Genomic DNA, 26,918 nt, shown 5'->3' on the forward strand with positions numbered 1-26,918 from the left:
ACAGGTCAGTAGCAGTAAAGGACTGACTAGGTGTATGAAAATAAGTACAAGAACCAGTACTGAAAGGAGAAAGGTTGTGATCAGAGAGCATAAGCTCTATGGAGTGACCCCTCCTAATTAATGTCAACACTTCCCCAGAGGGGATAATGTCTATTAAAGTCCTCCAGGATTAAAAAGGGAGGCGGCAACTGTTCAATGAGAGCATCAAGGTCTGATTGATCATGTCTCTCCAGGCGACAAATAGAGAGAACAAACAGTGCTGGTATGATCCAAGGAAACACGGATGGCCACGGCCTCCATGGGTGTGTTGAGTGGCAAAGACAGGTTGGGCACATGCTGATCAACTAACAGTGAAACCCCCATGCACTCATCCATCATACATCCTATCATTTCTGTACAAAGAAAACCGCCAAAAGGTGGCTGTATCGGCAGGTTTCAGAAATGTTTTGTGTGACGAAAGACATACAGGATGGAAGGAAGCAATCAGTGTTTTGATGCCATTCAGATTAGAACGTAAACCTCGACAGTTCCATTGTATCAAGGTAGCCATTTTTATTTATGTGTTAGCGAATTGAGTGGAGAACTCTCCTGTTTACGACCATGTCTTTTTTCTTAACTGTCTTTATTATAGGGAGGTCTATTGACCTCCATGGATCGTGCCCTGGGTTGACTGGATAGGTCTTTGCTGTTGGAAGAGGATTCCAGCGAACGAGGAAGTGAATGAATGATCGTTTTGCATCCTGGGGTGGGAGAAGATAATGTATCCGAGAAAATGCCTGTACTCAGAACCAAAGGAAGTGGATCTTGGAATTTGCTAGAATGTATGTAAGGGACAGAGATGGGTGTTAAAGTTGATTCATCAACTTTCTTAACCATGGAGGTCAAGACTTTTCATTTGGTTTGAGAACAATTCTTTTGGAGGCACAGAAAGATTCGTCTGAACTCCCACTGTAGTAGTGGAACAAAGTGCAGCAGTATACGTTTGAGATGAAGTGGTGGACAGTAACTTTCGAGCCTCAGGATAAGCAATGTTATGAATCGTTTTCAAATGCTGCCCCTCTTTATGGAAACATAAGAGAGGGTTTGGAATGTATGGCTGTACTCTGCAATTAAGATAACCTGCTTTGATGGTGACAGGTGTACATGGTAATGTAAATGTCAGAATGAGGGCATTGATCAGGATCGTAATTCCATCTTTGCAAGTAGAGATACGCCTCACTGCAGAAACTCCTTGAGTGGAGAAACCAGCGAGAATCTGTGACTCTGGGATGTTCTTCAAATCCCTCTCAACAATAGCTTCTCATGATTAGTTCAAAGTAGCATAAGGTGTAACCTCAATAGGTTTATCCCGAATTGCCTTTGAATGCCTTCTCTACCCATACCAGCCATTTTTAAATACATAACTTCTGTTCTGTTTTTAAGAAATAAATGGACCTTGTATACTTAAGAGCAGAAACAGAAATTCTACGAACACATAATATGAATTATTTTATAAAAAACAACAACAAAAATAAAACATTACTGGCAAAATCATTTAATTTTACAATGCAGATACAAATAACATGCTTTAGTTACAATACACTGCAAAGTAATGGAACAAAATTCCTGAATAAAGTTTTGTTTTAAATCTTTACACAAAGGTACCTATAAACTAACAGACTAGGTGGATGATAACTAACCAGTCAACCACAAACAGTGGTAATTCTTGAGTTATTCTAACAAATTATTTTTTAAAACACATAGTTTTCAATTTTTGAAACAAGATCAGGAGACATTTATTTGATAACTTCAATTTATTAGAAACATTTTTTTCAGTGAATTAAATTACATTTAAATATTACATATACACACATACACACAAACAGGTTTCAGCGGTTTGTTTATTATCGAGTTTACAGTAGGCATACAAAACCTTTACAGAAACTGTTAATAACAAATAATGTTATATTTTTGGTTACTGTCTTATTATACAAAAAGAATGTTTAATGTAAAAGATGTCCTTCACATAAAACTACCCTTTCAAACCTTCAAAATATTCACGTTAGTAATTTTGAAGCTCATACACTTTGTTGTAAATTATGTTTAGAATGTCTGCAGATCAATTAATACAGTTTATTAAAAAAGCAAAATTAAAAAACAATTTTAGATCTATATCACTTTTAATCAAAATTTAGAAAACAATTCAATAGATAATTTTATATTACAAAAACAGACAGTTCATTATTTTATATTGCCAAAAAAAGTATGTTCGTATTAAAATTATAACTGTCCTATTTTACAAAAATTCAGTAACACTCTTCTATATTTAAATCACAAATAATAAATTCTATCGTAGCAATTAAAATTCACAAATATACATAACTTAATGAGCTTAGAAAAAATTAAAGCTAAAAACTGACTCAACCAATCAGCTATATTGGGAAACTATGTAATTTATAAATTTTTAAAATGTTAATAATTAACAGATTTTTTTCTCACAAAGAACGATTGATTAGTTATAAATAAGAATCTGAAGGTAATAATGAAAACAAAACCTAAAAATACAACATATCTCTAGTGATTAGTTTACCTAGGTAACCACCAGTGAATAGTTTACCTATCAGATCTTAAAATTTCACAGGAATGTTTCTCATACTTAGAAAAATGTAAGATAAATAGTTAAAAAAAAAAGAATAAGAACTGTACGTGTTGCACATTAACACACGACTAACCACATTAGTTTTGTATTAACAATTCGTTTGATTTAATAGTTTTAATTAGATAAGACAACCTTTGCATAAAACAGTTACAGTACTTTCACAGGTTTCCATAAACGGTGCAATAACTTTTCTTTACCACTGGAATAACATAACTTTCTGCTATTTTAGTTGCAATATAAAAGTAATTATAGAGTTTATTACTAATGTTTCTTTAACTTTGAATAATAACAACCCATGGAACGTTGTGGCCTCTAAAGGTACTGATACATAAAATATGTTTATACCTACTAAACATCAATGGTAACAACAATCAGTATTTGGCCACACATCATAACCACATTTTATATAAACTAAAAAAATGCTATAAAACTATATCTTTATCTCTCAACAAAAAATAGTTTACTTGCATGTCTCAACTGAAATTAACACTTCCTACTTAGTGATCGATATTAGTATATTTTTTGTTTTACTTAGATACAGAAATTGCTTAATAGACTTTGTTCTGTTTTTTCTGTGATGAAACAGAAGTTATTTCAATAGGTGTTGAAGTACATGTTGCAGCAGCTTTGATGGAGCCATGCTACATTTGAAATACATCTTCTCAGTGTGCTAAAATAAAGTAAGGTTTAGACTAACTAAAATAATTATATCACTGATGGTTAGAAAGAAAAAAAAACGCATCTAATTTGCACAACTTTACAAATGTAAACAATGCACTCGATCATGAATAGTATATTGAAACATTTACACAAAGAACAATTTTTATCCAAGTTTTCTGAATCTTGATGAAGCAGTATTAATTCATAAACATTAAAACAATTACCACAATCTTTGATATGCTTTGAGGTTTTTAAGCCTAAAATCAAAATGGAGCCTGTAACAAACCATAACATGAAATAGCAGTGAACACTCACAAAATGAGTAACCAATACAACATACTGACAATCATTTCAATAAATTTATAGTTACAAGTGCTTTCACATACCTTTATTAATAAAAGTCTCTATTCAATTAGTTCATTAATTAATAGCTAAGAAAGTCAAAACAATTTCTGATAATAAAAATATTTTCCCAACCTAAAATTTAAAAATCATTGTGTTATAAGTGTAAAATTTATAAATAATTTAGTTTACAGAATATAAAAAATAATTGAGTTTTCAGAATTAAAATAAACTTTCAATAAGCATGAGACAACAAACTCATAGATTTAAGCTGATTTGTTTCATATAATAATTTTCTTTATTATTAACAATTTTTATAACATGAGAAGTCAGAAACAAAGCATATTAGGTATCACACAGCTGCTAGTTTTTTATCTTATACATAAACTTAAGTTTTAACAAAGGAAGATGACAATATAAAATTTTCTATCAAATCCTTAAAAAAAGACTGATACAGATTAGCTATACCAATAGTCATTAATATTTGGTAGGATGGTAGGCCATTTTTTTAAAAAAATTTGCTGTATTAAAGCTTTACTGTTTTTACAAAAAGAATCAGTTTTATTTCTTTTGAAATACCACAAAATTAAAATTTTATCTGTTAAAAATAAAAAATAAAATTATGTATAATTTGTAGAACTATAAATTATGTATATGCATTCCATACTGGTTTAGGTATTTTATCATGGTATAATATCTAAAACGCATAGTTCATTCTTAAATCAAGTTCAATTCAGTGCAAAACAAAAATTCAAGCATAGTTTTTTTGTTTTTTACAATAACATTTTTCCCTAATATTTTAAAGGTGTATCAATTAAATAATGCTTATGTTTTTTCATGTCTATAGAAAGAATATCATCTTATGTTTTCAGGAATAATGTCCTTTACTTTTTTTAATTATTACGTTATACAACTGTGAACAAAAAGAATGCAAGAAAACTTAAAACTGAAGTGAAAAGAAAGTACTACTGATAGAAGATGAAAAGTAAGCTGTACATAAAAGTACATTAAATTCAGAAATAATCAGATATTATTTTACAATGTCAATAGGAGGGATATCTCTATTGATATGATTATATATGTATTATATTCACAATATTATAGAACTGCACTGAAATCATTTAAAATAAACAAAGCTTGTATTTTCACAAGTTGAATCGGTAAAAAAAAAAAAATATATATATATAATCTGCAGTTTACTTTGCAAGTAAACTCAGATGTGTTTATTCGAGTCTTTATTTAAAGACAACAATTGAAATTACTTAACATCAGGAAAAAAAAAGGATGAATGTTTTTTAACATAACAAGTGGTTAGGTATGTGGAGTTGATATTCACTGTGATTCAAACAGTTACAATACGTTGATACCTGATTTCATGCTAATATCACCCCAGTAGTTCAAATTCATCATCTGATGTATCAAATATTCTTTCTTCATCCAGTATTGTGAAGTCTTGCAAAGAAAATATTAAAGTAAAAACACTGGTATCATAAAAAAAAACAACCAACTAATTGGTTTGATAAAGTGACTGAGTAAAGTGAAGAGTGCATTAATTATCTATTTAATTTCAAAATATATTCACATTACATAAAAGAACTGATTCAATAAAACTCTGTGTTATAGATTAAAAATACCATATTAAATTTTAAAAAATCTGCTTTACTTTTTATTTAGTAGATGCATCAGGGAAATAAAAAATACAGGAGATAATATGCACCTTTCTCTGGGATTGTTTAATCTCTCATACACAGCTACTGATTGAAATGTAAGACATACATATTTCATTATGTAAACAACACAAGAAAAACAGTATAACTTGGAACATAATTTAATGAAGCTCTGAATATTCCCACAAAACAACAACTACATCACGAAGATATCACTATGTCCAATAAAATGATGCCAGCAGTAATAATCGTTATCATACTGAAAGTTATTTATTACATCTGCAAAATCTCATCAAATGTTTCAATACAAACAAGTATATGTTAGATAACTGAAAAGTTTAAAATGAAACAAGGATACAGTTTATATTTGCATTTCAAAAAACCAACAAAAAAATGTTTACTCTTCAAATGCTACATTTCACAAAACAAACAGCAACTTACCAAGACTAGTACTCCCTCCCTGGGCTTGCTCAGTTTCAACAGATGGCCAATGTGATGGTCTTTCTTTACTTAGTTCAAATAATGGTTGTTTCTCACTAGCTATCAAGAGCTGTTAGAAAAAATGACTTACAGAAAAAGTGGTCAGAGAAAAAGCATACGAAAAAACAGTTTTTTGTGATTCCTTATATCATTAAAAAACTTTATGGCATTCCACTATCTTTTCTTATTTGTAATACGTCAGGCTTATAAAATAATTATATGGTTACCTAATACAATAGGAATACTAATTTATGTACAATTACAATGAAAATCTTTGCTCACAGTGTACATTTGAAAGAAATAATTTTCATTTTTTAAACTACTGTTTAGTCATTTTTTTAATTACACTTGCTTGTCACAAGCCCAAAAAATATGTGAATTGTATTACACAAAAAACACCTTTATATATATATAATAAAATACAAATCCTTTTTCAGCTGTTGTAAAAATTATTTTCCTTGACTATTTCAATGTAAAATTACTAATAGTGAAAAAATATTAACCATAGCTCAAAACCCAACACTTAAAAGAGCACTTTATTACACTTTCTAAGGAGCTCTTAAACATATGTTCATATGTGGTTCTAGTTCACCCAAACTCTTAGGTAAAGTACACACAAGAATTTGTCAGGACACAAGATTTTAGGCCCTGTGTACCAAATACACAACACAAAATACCCCATACACAAGTACTTTCCTTTGAACTTTACACCATAACAAACTAAACAGTATAAAGTTTGCACGCAGCTGTCTACAATCAACTTCTAACAGGTTTCATCAATAATAATAAATTGTACAGAAATAAAGTGAAAGTACCATATGATTTACCCTTTAACGTCTGGTAGATCAAAGTATTAGGAGGACTGCAACATTTGTTATCTATTTCTTCCCTCTTCTTTAATTTACTTACCACATCTCCAAGAAGTACTAAATTTAATGCAAGTTACTCATTATAATGATGTCATCAGGACTTGCCAATACTTCTTCTGACCTTTAACTCTATAATATATATATCCAATAGAAAGCCAAAGATTTTCTCTACCAAATGATGATTATGTTACATTGCTGTCTGTATAGAGAATTTTCTTTTTTCTTTCTAGTTCAAACTATATTCCCATGGGAAACACCTCAATGACTTTAGCTTAATTTTTAATGGCTTTGGTCACAGAGTTAGAAAGCATGAAAATTTTTGATAGTTATGAACATTTTCCTGTTTGTATGTTTTTATTCTGTGTTCTTTGATATATTATTTAATATAACAGTACAACTAGTACACAAAAGTAGGGTTAAACATCATCAATAGATAAGAGGAAGGAAAAAAAACTCACGTAAGTGCTTCATTTCTTATTTTTGACATGTATTCTATATCTATTATTATTAAACTAAGTAAAATGTAAAAAACTGTAAAATTGTCAGATAAATAAAATAATAATATTAATCATATGTTTTACAAGGTAGGCTTGCAAGTAGTTCATGCATTATTTGAGCTGCATGTTTGCCACGTGATTTGCAATTTATATAGCACACAGTATTTAGAAATGGTTCAAAGGGTAATAAAACAGTAAAATTTAAGTATAAATAGGCACATACTGTCACAAGCTTTAACCTACTTATAATAAATAATTGTGGTTTTCTGTTACAATTTTCAAACACTGAAGATGGAAAACAGGGGTAAGTTATAATTATTTTCTTCTTTTTTTTATGGTAGTTACAAGGTCAGTCAAATAGACCAACCTTATATAGCATGAGTAAGAAACAGAAAACATAAAATACAAAGTTTTTTTTCAGAAGAAAAAAAACATTTCATATTTATTTAGGAGGTTTTAGGGGTTATGTAATGAGTATTTGAATGTTTTCAGATGAAAACAGTCTTTTTAAACTTATAAAAATTACCTTGAACTCATGAAAGTAAACAAAATATGGGCAGTGTAAAATGTAAATAAAACATGCTCTTTTCTACTTGTGCAAGTAAAACATGTACATTGTAAGTATTTTTTTTCATTGACACTAAAGTACTTTTTTTCTTCTTTTTTTATTTATTAACTTCTATCTATGGGATTGTTGGGAATCAAACTGGGACTCTTGAGAAAAAAAAAGTCCAGAACCCTTTTTTATGGAAGATGCTTAGGCCTAGTTTGAGCTTAAAGTAGGCCTAACAAATATTAAGTCACATTGACCACTGTGGAGAGAAGAATTAAAATCTAAAATGTTTCTAAAGCCTTGCAGACTATAATAGAGGATAAAATAAGACCCATAAATTCAAGGATAAGTCAAACACCTTGTGAATGTTTCAGCAACTGTAAAAATGTAGTTACTATGACAAAAGTTGAATTTGTTATAGTTTTCATGCTTTAACATTTAATTTAGTACACGTATGTTCCTGGAATTTGGCAGATTAACAGTAAACAATACAATGTTTAAATACGCAAAATATGAGATTTTTCTTATTAAGACTTAAGGTTTGAGCAATATTTTTCTCATGCCTTTTTCTCTATTCACATGTTGCCTATCCAACATGCAGAAAATTTTCATTTTAAGTTTAAAAATACTTTTACACATTTGAAAAATTTTCAAATTTCAGTGGCAAAACCCTTATAATGTCTGAATAGTTTCCAAATCTTTCTTAAGAAATACTTTATATTTTATCTGTCATTTTTACTAACAAATCTCTGTATAATTTCAGTCAATTTGACCAGTCTCATATTTACCATGGAAAATTAAGAAATTAATATATGTTATGCCTTTTATGTTCTAGAATGGCTACAGATTATAATACAAAAACATAAATGTTTAGACTAAATAACTTAAATCTTGTAACATTATGCATTTATATATTATTTTATCATATTGATATTTCAGCAATGCCTGGCTGATAATACAGAAGTTACAATAATGCAGCACACATGCATTCATGTTACTTTATCCAATAATATAAAGCTGGCCTTTGGTCTTTACAAAGGGGCCTGCCTGTCTTGGCTGTGTTTTAGTAAGCTAGTGTTTTGTAAAATACAGTTACATTTCAATTATTATAGATTATACATGTATACAGATTATTACTCTTTAGAAATAAGTTATTAAACTTATTTTTCTTAAAACACAGAACAGTATATACAGAAGTAAAGGAAACAATTATCTCTTGTAGTTATGACCTTTGTACTCGTTTGCTAAGCTTTAAGAAAGTTTTCACATGGAAGACATAAAACAATTTTATTTTAGCTTTTATATATACATTTGAATAACATAAAAAATCATAAATTACTACATTGATAACATAGAGTTATATTATAATTTATCAAGTTTAGAAATTAACTAATCTGTCTTTGGATTTTAAAAAATACAAAATTTCAAACAGGCTAAAGACTCAACTTATCAGCATAAAAGCTCATCTCAAATGAAAGAGATGGCACCTGTTATATTTGAAAATGGCTGAAAAAGTCACTAGGGGACATTCTGAGCTTTTAATTGGTTATTCACATGTCATATATAGAAGTATACATAAGAGACAGTTTCCAAAAGTGGAAAGAGAAGAGTGGGGCCACTGTGTTTAATTCAGTACTTGAGCAATAACTTAAATAGAAAAGATAGGAGGTGCTTATTTTATATTATGGCTTTTCAAAATTGGTAATTTGAGCTTGTGATTCATACAAAGCAATATATTTTGTATTTTGATATCACAAACATCAATTTTGAACCGGTGCTGGATTCAACATACCACATGACACACAAATATCAATGTTTAGGTGTGTTTAATATTTACTTTCAAATTAAATAATGCATACTATGCAAATTTAAATTATAATTATAAATTTAAATTATACAGTTTTATACCAAATGTAATGATACAAATTCATAAAATAGTAGTTTAATAAACTTTTGAATGCAAGCCAACAAAAATAATGACATGGCCTTTGACCATTGACTAGTCTGGAAAGGGTTAAAAATGAAAAACATTCAACATGTCCAGAACTACATAAGCTACTTACCTTATAAACATGGTTACACCAGTTGTCAAAATCTGCCTCACTTCTACAGTAGAAACACTGGATTTGATACAAAAGTAGTCTGACTAAACACATATACCATAATTTTTCACTAAATTTTATTACATAAAATGCAAATGTACTTAACTTACTGTTAAGTAAAAAAAACACCAAAAAAGGTATTTTTGTAAATACTTTAATAAAGAACTCAATTAAGGACATCTTAATAGATGTATTAAGTGTATGGGATAACTTGAACAGCTTTCTTTATAGTACATGTAATAACAAATTTATAAAAAATAAAGTATCAATTTGAAATTTATTAAAAGGTAATGAATAACGTCATATATAAGAAGATGTTTCTTTCTCTCTAAAGAGTATACAGTAGCCAAGAGATTTAAAGGTTGAAAAATGAATTTAAAAATATTTTGCTAAATACCATATTTTGATTGTAAAACAAAAAAAAACATTTACTCTCAACACCACTTTCCTATCTAATAATTCTATATGTTATTTTTGAAATGTTAATATTTTCCTAAATTGAAAATGTATTTCCAAATAGATACTTACCTCCTCTCACAAAAAGCTTTTTTGATTTGTACTGCTCTGTATCTGTGCAAAATGTTCACTCACTACTAGCCCTGCAACTCCCATTTCTTTCTGCATATGTACATGAAAATGATCATAAAGCAACCTTTCACCAACAGCAGTGCAACACTACCCCTATAATAACTAGTGCCCTCTCTAATAATGCACCTGTTAATCACTTTGAGGTATAAACCAAGTTATCCAGTACACTGGAAGTAGGGGGACAGATGAGAAATGTGATAAAAAGGTAATTAACTATTCAGAAATACATTTTCAGTTTAGGAAAATGCTAGCTTCCAATATAATATCTTTTTTCCTCTCACAAAAACTTAGTATCCCACATCAAATTGGGACCTCAAGGTGTCAAATGGCTAGGATAAAAAAAAGACAGTAAATGGGAGTTCTACCTCAACCAACACCTGGCAAAACTGGAATTGTATACAAGGTCTATAGTAGGAAAAGTGTCCTACCTTTCACCTCAAGAAAGGTTCACTAAGAGGCAAGATGAGTTTCTGTACCAAGAACCCATCTCTGGATGTGTGCATTTACAACAGAACCAACACCAGATCTACAAGGAAGTAACATCTAGCTGATAATAGGATGTAATGAGAGCTCAACAGGCATTAATCTCTAGCCCAAAACCTGGCAATATTTGGAATCTCTGTTCCAGTCCATAGTAGGAACAGGGAACCCAGCTTTGCATGTACACATATGGGAATTCATGTGCTTCATCCAGCTTCAACTAACTCCAGACCTGCTGGGAACCAACATCTAGCAGACAAGAGTAAGATGAAAAGGGGCCTCAATTTGGGATTACATCTCCAATCCAAAACCTGGTGGAATTGAGAATTTATCAACCAGCCTGCAGCAAGAGGATGGTACCAGCCAAACACAAGGATTTATGTGGCTGGATTATCTCCAACCAACAGATGATCCACCTGGGAATTGATGTTTGGAGGATAGTAGGAAGAAGGAATATCTCAGTCAGCAGAATGTTACAACCAAAACTTGGCAGCAACTGGAATTTTAAGTTAGATCCATGGTACGAAGGGAGTTGTGCCATTGCCCTACTCTCAACTGAAGAGAATTGTGTTTCACACAGGAGGAATGGCCCCTAAGGTCCATCACCCACCCCAGTAGCTAGAAACTGGGAAATAGCAAATACTCCCATACTCCACTAGAAGAAAAAGTGGAAAGAATGCAATGGAGAGTGCAGAGGCCTACCACACCTGAGACAATGCAATGAGTGACTATGATACCATATTTTGAAAAGCAGAGTTACCTTGTGGAAAGAGTTGATCAACCAACATCTGGCAGCATCTCGAATTGTATGTCAAGTCTGCAGTAAAAAAAGGCTCAAAACAAAGGTGCATCAGAGATGGGCAGTAATTTCTGTCTGCTTTATTCCTGAAGTTCATGAGTGTGCAGTCCCAAATAAACAAATTTATGAAGCTTAAGACCACAAGATACACCTATGACTGTACCTATGGAACATTTCATCTTAACAATGTGCATAATCCTGTGACATGTTCTTTCAAATATGCGATATTGATGCACAGATGACAATTAGGAGTCAAACAACCAACACGTGATGGCATCTAAAATTGTACATCTGTCTTCTGTAGGAAATGCCTCAATGTTATAGTCATCTAGCATGGTCACAGTATGTAAAGTACAAAGTTGATACTAAGTATACCTGGTTAGGCAACACTTGCCACCAAGTAGGATCCAAGAAAAAAAAAAATGCAGCAAAAGGCCCCTGTAAAGAAATGAAAACAAATAGAACAGCCCATACACTCACTATGATAATATTCTTTCAGAGATGCAAAACGACAAACAAGGACATAGTAAGGTGACAGATCTTATGTGGAAAAAATAATCCAGAGAAAAGAAAGAATACATCAGATAAAAGGACAGGCAAATTCAACACCATGTTGAGTGGGGTAAAAAATAAAAACAAGAGAGTATGATTCCAATGAAGAAAAACTGACACAGGAACTGTCAAAGAAAATTGTGTGTATGTGTTCAAAAACCAAATGCCCTAGCCAGGCAAAGGAATTGGAGAGAAACAGAAGGGACCTAAAGATGGGAGTAAAAGGGAATAGAAAGAGGAGTGAAAGCATAATTAATATCCAGAGCAGCAGAAACCACAAGCATAAAGGAAAGGGACTGAACTAGGGCAGAAACGTGGTGAAACCTGATCACTAAAACTGTCAGAAAATGTGACTGCAGGACAACAACATAAGAAACAGGGACAAAAAATAAAATAATGAATCTGCCAACAAAGGTTAAAATGTAGGATTATAAAATATATTGGTTACAAAGGATGAAGGAGGTCCAGGTAAGGCATCCCTAAATAATATGCAACAGAAAAGCATATTCAGGAGGGAAAGAAAGAAACTGCTATAAGTCACATCCACCCATTTAGACACACCTAGGTGCTGATAGAACAAGTTACTCCAGAACAGTGGTAACAGATGTCAGATATCATATTAAAATCAGTATTTTAAAGCTTATTTTCCACAACTTTCTGGAATTAAACCTACTTATATAACTGATAATAACAAATGAAAAAACGTTTGATGAAGATTTTGATCTGATGATTTGTTGAGAAAATTCAACATATGCCAGTAACAAAATTTATGAAATGTCAGATAAGTTTTATGACCTCTTAAAACTGCCTTTGTCATCACAGTATATCTACCCACACTTAACTTAAAATTGTAACCACACACACACACACACACACACAAACAAGGTGTTCAAAAAGCACCTGAAACAAATTTTACAGTGTTCCATATGCTGTCCTCACAGTTTAAACAACAATGGAGCAACAAAAGAATTACCTCAAATTTCTCATACCTTGACAGTGCTATAAATCAGTCACATACCTGAAATTTAAAAAATTTGCAAATAGCTTGTAGTTCCAGATTTTTCAAATACCATTTATATTGCAATTTCAATTTTAAATTATATTACAAAATGTTTTATTATAATAGTACCAATGCAATGGAAGGGTCCAACTGACTGACATCCATTCTGCTTGCATAACAACAGTGATAGCTCTCATCACTGGGAGAATCAGTGTCTAGGACAGTTGCTGGCTGGGTGGTATGTGGGTCCAGAAATACCACCTCATTTCCTACAAAAGACATTAAGTCCTATAAGTTTATGATACATGACCATTATCTGATACAAATCTACAAACATTAAAACAATACGATATCATTATTTTAACAATGTAAACAGTACTTACTAGCCAAACTTCCTTAGATGTAAATTCACTATTAAAAAAAAAAAAGAGTGGCTATTTATGACAAAAAAGCACCATTTTTATTGACCTAAATAATGGTAGGAAAACAAATGGCCTAATGATTAGTGCATAAATATTAAAAGAAAAAAAGTGAATACATTGAAAATAATACAATTTCAAAATAATTCAATTTCATTTCAAGCACTTGTTTATTATGTTCAATTCTACACACTACAAATTTAATCTATTGTGTAGTAATTATGCTTTTATTAGTTTTTTTATTATATTGGTTCTACTAACATCTATTAACATCTTTAGTTTTTACTAACTGAAATAGCAGAATTCAAGGTATTTCAGCATCCTCAAATAAATCATTTTGGCTGTTACAATACTTTATGCAATTTAAATGAAATAATGTGAAGTTGAGGATAATAGTGTTAGTTTGATGAATTATGAGAAATGTCGTGAAATGTCCTCTTAGATTTTTTTTCCCCATCCTTTTGGATTCACTGTCTGTTACAGGTGAAGAAAAAATAAAATGGGAGTTGAAGTTATTCTTAACTTTATTTCACTGTGCTTGTGCAGATATCTTTAAAATTGTTCCTCTCACTAAATATATGTATTATAATGTGATACACTAAAATATAAATAACAATTGGCTCACCTATGACACCAATGAAGTAAAGAGCATGGTTAGGCCGTCCTCCTATGATTCCTAGAGATTGTTTAAGGGTAAATGTAGTCTGCAAGAAAAGGTTGATAAAATTTTGATATTCTCATCCTTTTTAATTTCTCAATTACAAAGAGCTAATTAAGTGATATTAAAAAAAAGTTTATCAATGTAAACTAACCATAATAACCACTTAGTTACAATAATTTTGTTAGATAAACAATTAAATAAAAAAACATAATAAAACAGCATTGGTAAAAATTAATTTAAAAAAATAATTAAAAACTAAGATTTTTTATATTCTTATGATTTCAAAAAACTTTCAATTTCTAAAAACAGGTTAATACACAAATCTCAAAGGAATAAAACAATGTAAAACAAATCATTCACAAAGTACATTTATTTAATGAAGTAAGCAATTACCTTTAAACCTTTTATATACAAGGGATTAACGTCAGTTAGGCCTAGTCTAAGAGGTATAAATAAAAGTAGAGGTCTCCATACGAAACGTTTATTGCTGCAGGAAGACAACTGAGAGCTGAGCTTTGGACACTGAAAATAAACACCATTTTCCAGGGTTGTTGCTATACTTGTGATTTGTTGGTTACATTTTGTTGATCCTGAACAGATAGTGTTGCAAGTATTGTTCATTTGCTGACTTGTAGTGTGCATTTTGCACAAATCTTCTAAGTTAAAAAAAAATTAAAAAATGCTTTAGTACTTTGAATCTACAAATCCTGTAACTCTGTATTTTATTTCTTTAATCATGTGCAACAAGTGAAATTGCAAATATTTAAACTGTTTTGTTAAATCTTGGACACTCAGTAACTCTTCTCTAAGTTATGATTAAATTTTGGTTTATATTTATGTAAATTCTAAAGAGCATAACTATAACAGAGAAAATATTCAAATAATGCAATGAAAAGGGTGTATTAAGACATGTAGAAATATTTGCTTTGTTAAAGGAAAAGATCAGAATTATTAGGTAGAAGCAACTGAATAGATGTATCACAATTTATATTCAAAGAAAGGTGGCATCTTCAATATTAATACAGAATAAACATTCAATGTTAACACTAACTTAACATAAAAATATATTTGAAAATCTCTTACTGGAATCTGCTATAAAAATTTATCAAAATACTATTTACTGTGACAGTAACTAACATATTTTATTTAAAAGAGCAAATGTAAATTACATTTAGATGAAAGAATGGAAAAATCACTTCAAAAATTAGAGGAAGCAAAGAAGCTTATTTAATTTGCATTCAAAAAATTAGCCAACAATTAATCCAAAACACTTTATTGCTTTTGACTTTAATGCATTTAGAAAGTTTGAACTTAAGTTAATAATGAACAAAGTTGAAATTTAATTGACATTAGAATTTTCTACAATCATATACTAAAAACTAAAAATATTAAACAACAAATGTCGGTCTAATCTTTCATTACTCAAAAATCTTACAACTTAATTTTATTAATTTTACATACGTAAGCTTGAGATGATTCTCACTGCATAGGAATTAATATGCATTACAACAAAGGTTTTTATAAACTTAGTTTCATTCATAAAGTTGGGTAACAAGTGTGAAGACAAACATATGGAAGCACTAAAGGTTAAATTTTAGGACTGGTTATCTTAATGGATATACAAAATGACCAACCAATATTTATATATTTTCTGATACTCATGAATAGCATTTATTCTATCTTTACACAATATATTTAAAATAAACTACATAAAAAAGTGCAAGTGCTAGACTACAGAAGGCAAATGCAGCAGTTTCTAGAGCTTTCAAGAAAGACAAGTCCAGATAAGTACTGATGTCAAACTTATCAGTGGCTACTCATGACTTAACTTTTCATAAAACTTCATAGTTAGCATGTTTAGTTATCAAAGCACAAATCTTGAATAAAAGTAAATACCTGTAGTTAATAATAACAGCCATGCAGGAAATACAGCTTTCAAACAAGACTTTCTTGCTTGCTTTCACAAGAAATCAATTTAGGATTTATTAAAATTACTGTTTGTGAAAAAGGCTTGACTGTAACTGTAGGCTCAAAATTTAGTAACAGAAAGTCTGTATCATAGTACCATCTCATACCAATAATCTTATCTGCTACTTATTCTGCAGCCATATATTTACACAAGAAAATACTGCATGTTAAAGAGTGATAGTGTGCATAATGTTTTGAAACAATAAAATATTATAAACAAAAAACTACCTGTTAGCTACCTAAATAATTAAAATAAAACAAGATACATGTACCAATAAGACTCCATTTCAATTTATTTAGAGCCTTGAATTATCTTAAGCTGATTTTCATGACACAATAGTAGACTGGTGGGTTGTACAGGAAATTTACTCTCTCAGGTAACTTCCCATTATCAAGAACTTTTTAGTATTTAGTGTCCTTGCTTCTTAACACATTGATTGCCATGTGCCCTACTGGAGGAATCATAACCAACATTTAGTTATAGAGCATGTGACACACCAGTGGATCACAGACAATTATGTTTCAAAGCCAAATGTTTCTTGTGAAATATGAGTTTAGGACACTATGAATACTGCTTGGCACCTTTTTAATGCTTAATTTTTTTATTTTTTTTTTAATACTTCATTCATTATGTGGCAGACAATGTGTTAATGCAGATGAGGCAATGGTTAAGTAATAACTAACATGACATCAGAAAGGCAATTACAATATTAGACTGGTTTAGGTTTATTTCTATACAAAAGAATATTTTCACTTTTCAATTTAAAAAAAAAAAGAGAGAGAAAAGAGTAAATACATAACTGGTAATGGCATAGTCTTTTTTTTCCAAAAAAGAATAAGTTTTACCTATAAATAATATAAAGGTTAGAATACAACAAAGTGTGTTTCACAAAACTTTAGTAGTCATAAATTTGCTCAGTTTAAAAATACTCTATCAAATAAAGTTAAATTCATACACATGAACATCTGATATCAGTACAAAATATCAGTAAATTTACTATATTCATAAGTTCAACAAATGTATTAAACAGATATAGAGCTATTAAAAAATGTAACTTACTAATATCATCAATTATCACAGTATTATCCATTGCAACATGAACAGCCAGCGATGTCCAATCATCATACACAGACAATTTTCTAATATGTCAGAATGAGTCATTAAATTAGTTTTAATAAAATGCAAACACGTATATTGAACATGTTTCCTTAAATAAGCTAAAACATCTGAATTTGAGACTCATACTTTTCAGGCTTAGATTTATTTTCTGTATAAATGGAAGCTGTGACTAGAAGTAAGGTAAATAAAAAAAAAATATTCTAACAAAACTTTATGTTTAAAATATGAAATTATATTATAAAATCCTACCATATTTCAGCCACCAGGGATTTCCATAAGTTTTAACAAAACTAAACAAAAATTTGATTTAAAAAAAGCTAATTTTTCAGAAACATGTTAAAGAAATGTAAAAAAAATTGATAATTAGAAATGTTAAGGCCTAATATTCATCAATAATTTCTAGGTGATGATGAATAAAATTTGATTCATACAATTAATATCTTCTCCATAACCCACAATCCCATCTAGCTTGGGGTTAGCTAATATATTTATAAGAGAATAATTTTTTACACCCAGGTGACCAACTTAGTCAGCAACTTCTAGGAAGAGCATGTTTCATTACAAGGATTTGAACTCTCAACTCTTAGATTTTAAGTCAAGCACCCTAATCATTAGTAATGCCAGATCCATTTCATACAGCTACTATAGTCTGCACTAAAAGGCAACTGGATCTTATCACCTGATGTTTTTTTTGTGTGCAAGTTGTCACAGAGATATATAACACTAATCTTTCTTTAACAATGATATTTGCTACCATATATATTTAACATCTAAGTTTTATTGTAATTTATATTGCAAACCATAGATAAACAAATGCCAGAAACATCCACTTTGTCATTCATGAAATACATGTTTTAATTTTATGCATTCAACGTTTTTTAAATCTGTCTCACCTTTAGTGCTAAATAAATATGTTAAGATATGTAGATATGAAAGGCTATTGTAATACCTACAAACACTAAAGGTTACTAGAAGTTTTTAATAAATAGTGAAAACAAAACAGAAGAATTACAGAAAAAAAATTCTGTTTCAGGAAAATAACTAAAATTAGAATCAACTTACTTAAGCACCTGAGCTACAGTGTTAGGTCCAAACCACTGTCCTACAGCTTTACCTTCTGAAACACCCATCTGTGCTATAATTATATTTTTTAAAAACATCATGATTAAAAAAATGTAGAACAATACTGAATTGTTATCTTTCACTACTATATAACAATCCTTCAGATGACAGAAATTATTCTACAATATAAGAGGTTTCAATTACATCAGTAAGTTAACCAAGCATTTTTAAGTTTCATTTTTATTCCATCTTCAATATTAGATGTAAGTAATATATTTTTTATTAGCTAATTAGAACAAACAAAATTACCAAGAGGGAGATCAGCTTGTACACTTAGACTGGCCAAGGTTCTACTTCACTGAAATTTTACTTTTGTTCAAAATCATTTTCATTTATATATTCACAATCTTTACAATATAGAATTCTAACAATGATGAATATAGTAATCATAGTTCCAAGTGTTGAACCATGCAAGTTCTTTTAAATATCCACTTACAGCTTCAAGTGTTTAGTCTTTTTCCTTCTTAACTGGCCTTAATGATAGTACTTGTAAATGAATCTACATCAATATATGTTATTGTATACTGAGACTAAAACCTCCATTATTACTTGAAACATGACACCAGGCTAATTTTACTAGCATTACTTAATGTTAGGTAAGTCATATATAAGATAAACCAATGCACTGAGAATAGAACAGCCAATAAGTGAAACCTTAAAATGACAGTAGGTTAACACCACTCATGCTACTACAGGATATTTGGTGATTCATCTATGAACCAGCTCTTCCTTAATCATAAGAGAAATATTACTGAATACAAAAGGGGGCAGGGGAGATATGTTTATTTAATAAACTGCAGTTGCCTGGAGTTATAGGATGGTTTTTGCTCTGAATCCTTCATAAAGTTTACAAAAGTCAATTTCAGCAAAAAGGTACATGCAATTCATACCATTTGAAATGCACAAATAATCTGCCAGCTAAATAAAATAAAAAGTGTTTTTCATGAACAAAGATTCAAATAAATACTTTACCAAACAAGCATATTTTGAATTTCAAGAACTATCTGATGCTTTCAAAACTAAAAAAGTATCATAACAACAACTACAACTGTAGCAACAAAATCATGAAATTCAGTTTATCTTGTCAATCCTGAAATTAAGTTAAAAAATTACCAATTTGATGTATAGAGTAGATACAGTTCTTTTTATCCTGAAACATCTGAAGAATCTGTACATATGTTGGATTGATAACTTCTGGTTTCCATACCCAATCTGTAATCAATACATGTAACGTAAAGTATATTGCATAAAAATAGCCTGTTTGATTATCACATTTATAAATATTAATATCATGCCAAGTACTAAATACAAAAGTTTTACTATTTTGCACATGCAACTAATAATAATACATGTTTTTATAAACTGAGTAGAAATGAGCTAAATAGAGAACTGGTTATTTAGGTAACTTCAACCACATTATTGATTAGTTTTCTATATTTGACAGATACAAAAGGAATAAATATCATATCAAATTTAACAAATGTACTATATTTCCATAAGTTTGGAGACATACATAGTTAAATGTGCATTAAAAATGCAATAAAGATCATAGATCAATCAACTCTGATAGTATCAAGTAATATGACTGTTTCTAGAAATTCTCACACCCATGGTTAACACATTTATTTTCTTAAACAATACTTATGATACAATACTGAATTTTTAATGCAATTTTGTTTATAATACAGCAAGACATGGGTCTTGCAAGAAAAATCTAGAAGTAACCTTTGCTATTTAAAAACAGATATAAAGCAAAATCATACCTGTTAACTACTACAGACTGGCTGTAGTTTGAAAAGCTTATGGCTATACTACAGTTTGATTTGGATTCAATGTCATGCTTAAGTTTTTGGTAAAGTATTTTTATATCATTGTCATAACTTTTGGTCTTTTTCAGTTCCTTCCAGTGATACACTGCCATATAACTGTACACAAATAACAGTATGAATGTCAACTTCTTATCAAAATGACAGCCCCCGGTAAGAAGGCAAAAGGCTGAAAAGTATAAAAGTTCATGGGAAAACAAGTTTCACAGGATGATTGTTAAGTCAAGTCTGGGAAAAGCTACATCAGATACACTGTAGACAATTGTGATAGATTTATATCTTAGAAATTACAGATCAAATAAAGAGTAATCATGCAATCCTATTGATTCTTATGATAATAACTATAAGTAAAACACCAACTTGAGTTGTTTATTTTTTAATTTTGTGAAAACTACAGGAGGGCTATTATGCACTAGTTATCCATAATTTAGCAGTGTAAAACTAGAGGGAAAGCAGCTAATCATCACGACCTACTTCCAACTCTTTGGCTACTCTCTTACCAACAAGTAGCAGGACTGACTGTCACATTATAATACCCCTACAGCTGAAAAGGTAAACATTTGGTGGGATGAGGATTCAAGCCTCTGACCCTCAGACTGCAAATCAAACACCCTGTCCACCTGACCATGCCAGGCCAGCTCCAGAGAGAAACAAAATGTTCAGCATGTATTATGATGTCATGTGAAAGAAAGAAAACAATGTATTTTAATGATGAAAGAACGATGACCGAAGAAGGTCGAAACGTTGTTCGCTCTTCTATGTAAAATATTTTCTCAACCCAAACGAACCGTTTTTGCATATAAATTTTTCAACAAGTGGGTTTCTCGACATCACTGAAGGAAGGAAAAGGATCATAAGAAAATGAGGAAGGGAATAAAATGTAATATACTTGAGAAATCATGTCCAAAACGGGTGAGGAAGGCCTGTCAAATTCCACAGGGAAGCTTTGGAAAGGAAGGCAGAATGAGATGGATGAAAAAGGCTGTCAAAATCCTACTCATCATGAACAGGTTCAGACAATAAAGGAGGAACCCAAACATTGTTGGAAGAAGAAGGCCAACTTATGCAAAGTTCAATCTCCTGATGAATGATGGCCAAAATATTCTTAGCAAAGACCCCTTGACATTCAAGATCGTGGGAAGAGAATCAAAAGTCCCCGACACTGAAAAATTCAAAAATATGAAAATATAAGTTACTCTTTAAAAGAAACACTGAACGAGTTGTAGCAAAATAAATTGTATAGCCTTACTCCACACAAAGAACAAGTACTCAACATGTGAGCACAACTGAAAATGTCTGCACTAAACAGATGCCTAACAAGAAACAACTCGGTAGAATCATGTACAGAAAGTCATGTGCATCAGAATGTTGTGTCACACATCTATCAGTTCAGGGTTGTTGCATGATAATTCACATATGAAGATGCAGCAGACCATTTATGTGGAGTAAGTGAGAGTCCAAGGACTGTGGTATGCAAAAAATGTTTGCATATAGAGGGTAACACTGAACAAAAACAGCATAATGTGTGGTTTAAAAAAAAAAAAAGTTCAACTGATGTTCTTAAAATCTTCTATTTAAGTGTACCCATTGGAATCTTGAGCATACAATGAGATGGGCCATCACTGGTTACTAACACATTTTTATGCGAGAAGAGTTGTGAAATACTTTCTATTTCATTATGACCAATGAATATACTCTTTCTTAACAAGTTTTATAAAAGGTGAGACAATATTTAAATGAGATATTTTATTGATTTTGAACAAACAAAATATTGTACATGTATACCACAATATAAGTTGTAGTGTGCCATTCAGTAACCTTATATTTATAAAACAAAAAAACATCTTTCCAGAAACTATTTAAAAATACAAGGTATCAGTAGAAGGAACTGATGGAAAAGCATTTACCAGACTCAAATTATAATATAACTAATGTCTCTCTTGATTTTAAAAAGTATATCTAAAGCCTGTTTTTATTTTATAGACATTAAAATCCATTAAAGACTGCCACTAAGATACTGCTGATAAATATTCTAAACACAATTCTCATGGTCACCCTCTTCTGTTTAGGAATTCAATCAGTCTCCTTCCTTTATGTTTTACAGGTTGATTGTAACAAATATTTTAATGGTGAATTTATAAGTAATTACATGCTCTGTTAAATGATTTTAATGCAATATTAATACCTCTTCCAAGATGGTGGTTGATCAAAGCTTGGGCTAAAACCATTTGTCCACATCGTAGCATGCAACCCCATCCGGTGTCAGTTGTAGGGCCAGTGCCACCTAAAGTTAAGAAATATGGTCCAGTTTGTTATTTTAATTTAAGCACAGTATGTCTTGAACAAAAACTTATACTGTGAAATTTGTAATATGCATTCCAATATGTATATTTAAAACTATAACTTAATTATTTAATATTAAATGCTAGTTCTTCAGAAGACAGAAAATAAGTAATTTGTCTTAATAATAGCAAAAACAAATACATTATTTTATTACTAACTCTCTACATATCTAAAGCTATCTCAATATACCAGTTAATTTATTTTATTAAACAATGACAATTAAAATATTATATAAAAAAGTCAAAACCAGAGAGGTCAAATATTGGGTTGAACTGTTACACTATTTAACTATTACATATTTTAAAATATAAAAATTAACAACAAAATATTTTAAGCTTCAAATGTTTATTTCTAGTTTCCCAAGTCTCAAGTACCTTAAAGTTCTTGTGTAACAAATCAGAAACATTTTTTTAATTTCAAACTTCTTGCAGATGTGGTCAAGAAAGTTAAACACAACCATAAAGAAAAAAAAATAACATGAACACTGAAAGAACCAGTTACAGTATTTGTTCAAAAAAATATTCAGATTTTTAAATGTATTATAAAACTCTTAATTATATACATATTGAGAAGCCAATATAACCAGAATAACCTAACAAATATTTTACCTACAAAATACTACAATGGCAACAATAAGATAGCAAAGTAATGGAAAAGTTAAATGTTCATCAGACATTCCAAATCACCATACAGAAATTCATGGACAGATAAAATTATAAGATGCAAGTGCACTGTAAAAACTTACTGGGCAAACTCATTTTGAAGAAAAACTAATCTTTTAGAATGAAAAAAAAAAAACTTTACTTGGTGGCATGTATTTTCTGCTCGCTAAAGTATTTCTGAAGCAAGAATGAAAATTCTTGGTGGTAAAAGAGGTAATCAAGGATTATTGAAAAAGTTAATGCTTTACCTAACAAGACTTCTAACTGAACATACAGTGTGTATATAGAAAGCACAAGAAAGTACTGTCGGCCGACACAAAAAAAAACATGTAAAGTCTTACACCATCAAATCAAAATAAAAACATTAGCCACTTTAAATAGTAAAGACCTAGTCAGTTATCTGGATCTGATCAAACTAACCAAGCATTCAAAACTAGTTAAAATTTTGAAAACATACAAACTATTAATTTTAAAAATACACAGGTCAAATTTGTAGCCGAAAGTCCTGGAAAACTATTAATGTGAAAGTATAACCTACAAATGACAAATTAAAGATGAAAGGAAATATACTTTTAACCTTTTGTAACAGGTCAGGGTTCAAAGGCCATGTCATCATGTTTGTTGACTTGCATTCAAAATTTTATTGAATTTATTTCATAAATTTTATGAAATTATGTCAGTAAGGTTGGATTAAATTGTAGATTATAAATCAAACTTTAATATTGTATACAAGTCCATTGTTTAATTTAAAAGTAAGTATTAAAAGAACATACCTAAATACAGATTTTAGTGAGTCAAGTGGCATGTTGAATGCAGCACTGTTTGAAACTAGATGTTTGTGATGTTAAAATACTAATAATAAAATAATTTCATACAAATCAGGAATTCAAATTATTAATACTGATAACCTATAATATAAAATAAGAACCTCATATTTTTTATTTTGCTGATATATGGCTGAAGTAGTGAATCAAACAGTGGCCCTGTTAAACTATTTCAATTGTTTGAAACAGTCCCTTATATGCTCTTACTATAGCATATGACATATGAATACCCAATCAACGGCATAGAAGGTCCCAAGAGTAATTATTTCTACAATTTTAATCTTTGAAAAGCCTTCCATATTCTTTCAATCCACGTTTTCAAGGAGATAGGTTGTTTTAATTCTACTCAAAGTTTTACATTTTAAAAATTCTAAAAAACCCTTAGTTACTAAGCTTAATAAATTATAATGGAATTCTCTTGTATCAGTGTAGTTAAATCTAAGAATGTATTCAAAGGAATGCATAATCTAGAACACAATATTAATGGTTTATGTCATATCACTTAAAAGAGATTGGTTGGTTGGTTGATTTAGTGTTTCATGGCACAAAGCAGCTAGGCTATCTGCACCAAACATCCAGTAAAAAGGTAAGAGTAAAGTAAATGTAGTAAAATTCATAAAAGGAAATGCAGGTAAAACAAAACAGAGTTTAAAAACATAAATAGTATAAAAACAACTTTGACATCTAGTCTATGACGTTAAGAGAGAAACTACAGTAAAAGAAGTCATACAGGATTTTCTGTAGCATAAAGGTAACTATCATAACCTGCCAGGAAGACTAACAGGTAAGTACAAGAACCACCGTCAGTCACTGAAAGTTGGCCTTTCCAGTCCTGGTTCCAGGTTATGTGTCATTATGGCCATTTTGAAAAAGTGATAAAAGTTTTAAAAGACGTGTAGCAAAATTTTAATAATAACTCACCAGGATGGCTAGCAGGTAGTTCAAACGGATAGTTCAAACAGCAGCGTAATTACCTGAAGTTGGCCTTTCCAGTCATGGTGTTGAGTTATTTAATGTTATGGCCATTTCTAACTTCAAATCAACTAGATGAACTTTGATTCTTAAAAGGGAACCACATTACAAAATTTTTAATGTATAAATTAAAAAACTTAAATGATATTAAAAAGATTAATGGCCTTTAAAAACCTAAAAACTTTACCAAGGTGGACAGTATCACCATCACCAATAATACTGTCTAACATTATGGACACACCTTTGGACAGAACATGTTTAAAATAGTGCCATTGTTGAGAGTCGTAATGACGGCAAAAAAGTAAAATGTGGCTTATTGTGATCTGAGTATTACACAGACCACACACTGGTGCATCAGTTCCAGATAAAAGAAAATGATGAGTTAAAAAACTGTGACCAATGCGTAGTCTAATTAGAACTTTCTCTTTCTGATCCTTATGGAAGCAAGACAGCCAAAGACCAATACAGGGTTTTATTTGGAAAAGCTTGTTTTCATGTTGCTCACTCCAAATCTACTGCCAACTGGCACAGAGCTGAGCCTTGAATACAGGATCATAGCCCATGTATGGAACAGGCAAAGCGGTGATAGTGCCAGAGCAGATAGATTTAGCTGTCGTGTCTGCGAGCTCGTTCCCACGAATACCAAAGTAGCCCGATATCCAGAAAAACTGGATAGCAGTAGATGTTAAAGAGAAATGGGCCAGTCAGTTTTGAATATTAGCAAGAACAGGGTGTGAACAAATGTGAAGCAATTCCAGAACTAAGCAAGTTAGTATAAATAGTGCAGTTGGAGTACTGCTTAGCTTCTATGTGATCCAGGGCAAGAGAAATGGCATACAGTTCAGCAGTGAACACAGAAGCTGTAGAGGGGATTCTGTGTGCTACCACCGAACCGCAACAAACCATGACAGAGCACACAGGGTTACCTGATTTTGAACCATCTGTATAAATAGGAATGGAAAGATGGTTCAAAAGATATTCAGCAAATAAAAGATGCTACTTCCAATCGGGAGTATCTGCCTTTTTCAGATGACTTTATGAAAGGTCACATTTGTGAGCTGTAATAAGCCATGGGGGGGATGGGCTGACCAGTGGATACTGCAATGTTATCTAAGGACAGACCCAATTCATCCAACTGCATCTGGATATGAAGGTCAAAAGCAGCAATGGCAGATCATCTGTTTTTAAAAAGTATGGCCCACCGAGAAAGGAACACACAAACCCAGGGGAGATGCTTTGATAAATAACAAAGTTTCAAAGCATATAGTAAAGACAGTTGCAAACGGTGGAGGTGCAAAGAAGATTCATGAGACTATGTATGAGCTCTGAACTGGGGAGGTGCAGAATGCCCCAGAGCAGAGTCATAGTCCTTGATAATGAACAGGGTCCAGCATCTTTAAGGCCAAGGGTCTGGCAGAGCCATAGACCAGTGATCCATAGTGAAGTTTTGATCGAATAAGAGCATGATATATCTTTAGCATAGAACATTGATCTGCTCCCCAAGTGGTGGTAGCGAGGCCACAGAGGATGTTCAGTGCACTTGTACATTTGACCCGTAGCTGCTTAATGTGTGGTATAAAGGTCAGCTTACAGTCAAACATAAGCCCCAAAAACATGGTCTCAGGGACCACAGGCAGCGCAACTTCACCAATATAGAGTTCAGGATCAGGGTGAATACCCCATTGGCAGCAAATGTGCATGCAAATGGTTTCAGAGAGACAGAGAAGCTAAAGCCGTTTGCTGTGATCCAATTCAGTAAACAATTGAAGGCAGT

The 26,918-nt window shown here is 31.0% G+C and overlaps 1 protein-coding gene across 5 annotated transcripts in view; it reads right to left on the bottom strand.

Moving 5' to 3' along the window:
- The window catches only part of LOC143223119 (cysteine protease ATG4B-like), a 62,798-nt gene that overhangs the window by 11,114 nt on the left and 24,766 nt on the right, over nt 1–26,918 (bottom strand). For 3 of the 5 annotated variants that reach the window (XM_076450615.1, XM_076450632.1, XM_076450651.1), the window contains 11 exons: nt 22,529–22,627; nt 19,631–19,729; nt 18,458–18,530; nt 17,336–17,415; nt 14,701–14,963; nt 14,272–14,350; nt 13,357–13,496; nt 9,770–9,826; nt 5,749–5,857; nt 5,008–5,092; nt 1,519–3,308 (listed from right to left, as the gene is read on the bottom strand). In XM_076450615.1, coding sequence (XP_076306730.1) covers nt 5,025–5,092; nt 5,749–5,857; nt 9,770–9,826; nt 13,357–13,496; nt 14,272–14,350; nt 14,701–14,963; nt 17,336–17,415; nt 18,458–18,530; nt 19,631–19,729; nt 22,529–22,627 — 1,067 coding nt within the window. In that variant the 3' untranslated portion in view covers nt 1,519–3,308; nt 5,008–5,024. Of the gene's footprint in view, nt 1–1,518; nt 5,093–5,748; nt 5,858–9,769; nt 9,827–13,356; nt 13,497–14,271; nt 14,351–14,700; nt 14,964–17,335; nt 17,416–18,457; nt 18,531–19,630; nt 19,730–22,528; nt 22,628–26,918 lie in introns of those variants that run through there. The other 2 variants (XM_076450624.1, XM_076450642.1) reach the window with 2 other exon arrangements.

This window comes from Tachypleus tridentatus, chromosome 1 (assembly GCF_004210375.1).
Source record: "Tachypleus tridentatus isolate NWPU-2018 chromosome 1, ASM421037v1, whole genome shotgun sequence".
Lineage (NCBI taxonomy): Eukaryota > Metazoa > Arthropoda > Merostomata > Xiphosura > Limulidae > Tachypleus > Tachypleus tridentatus.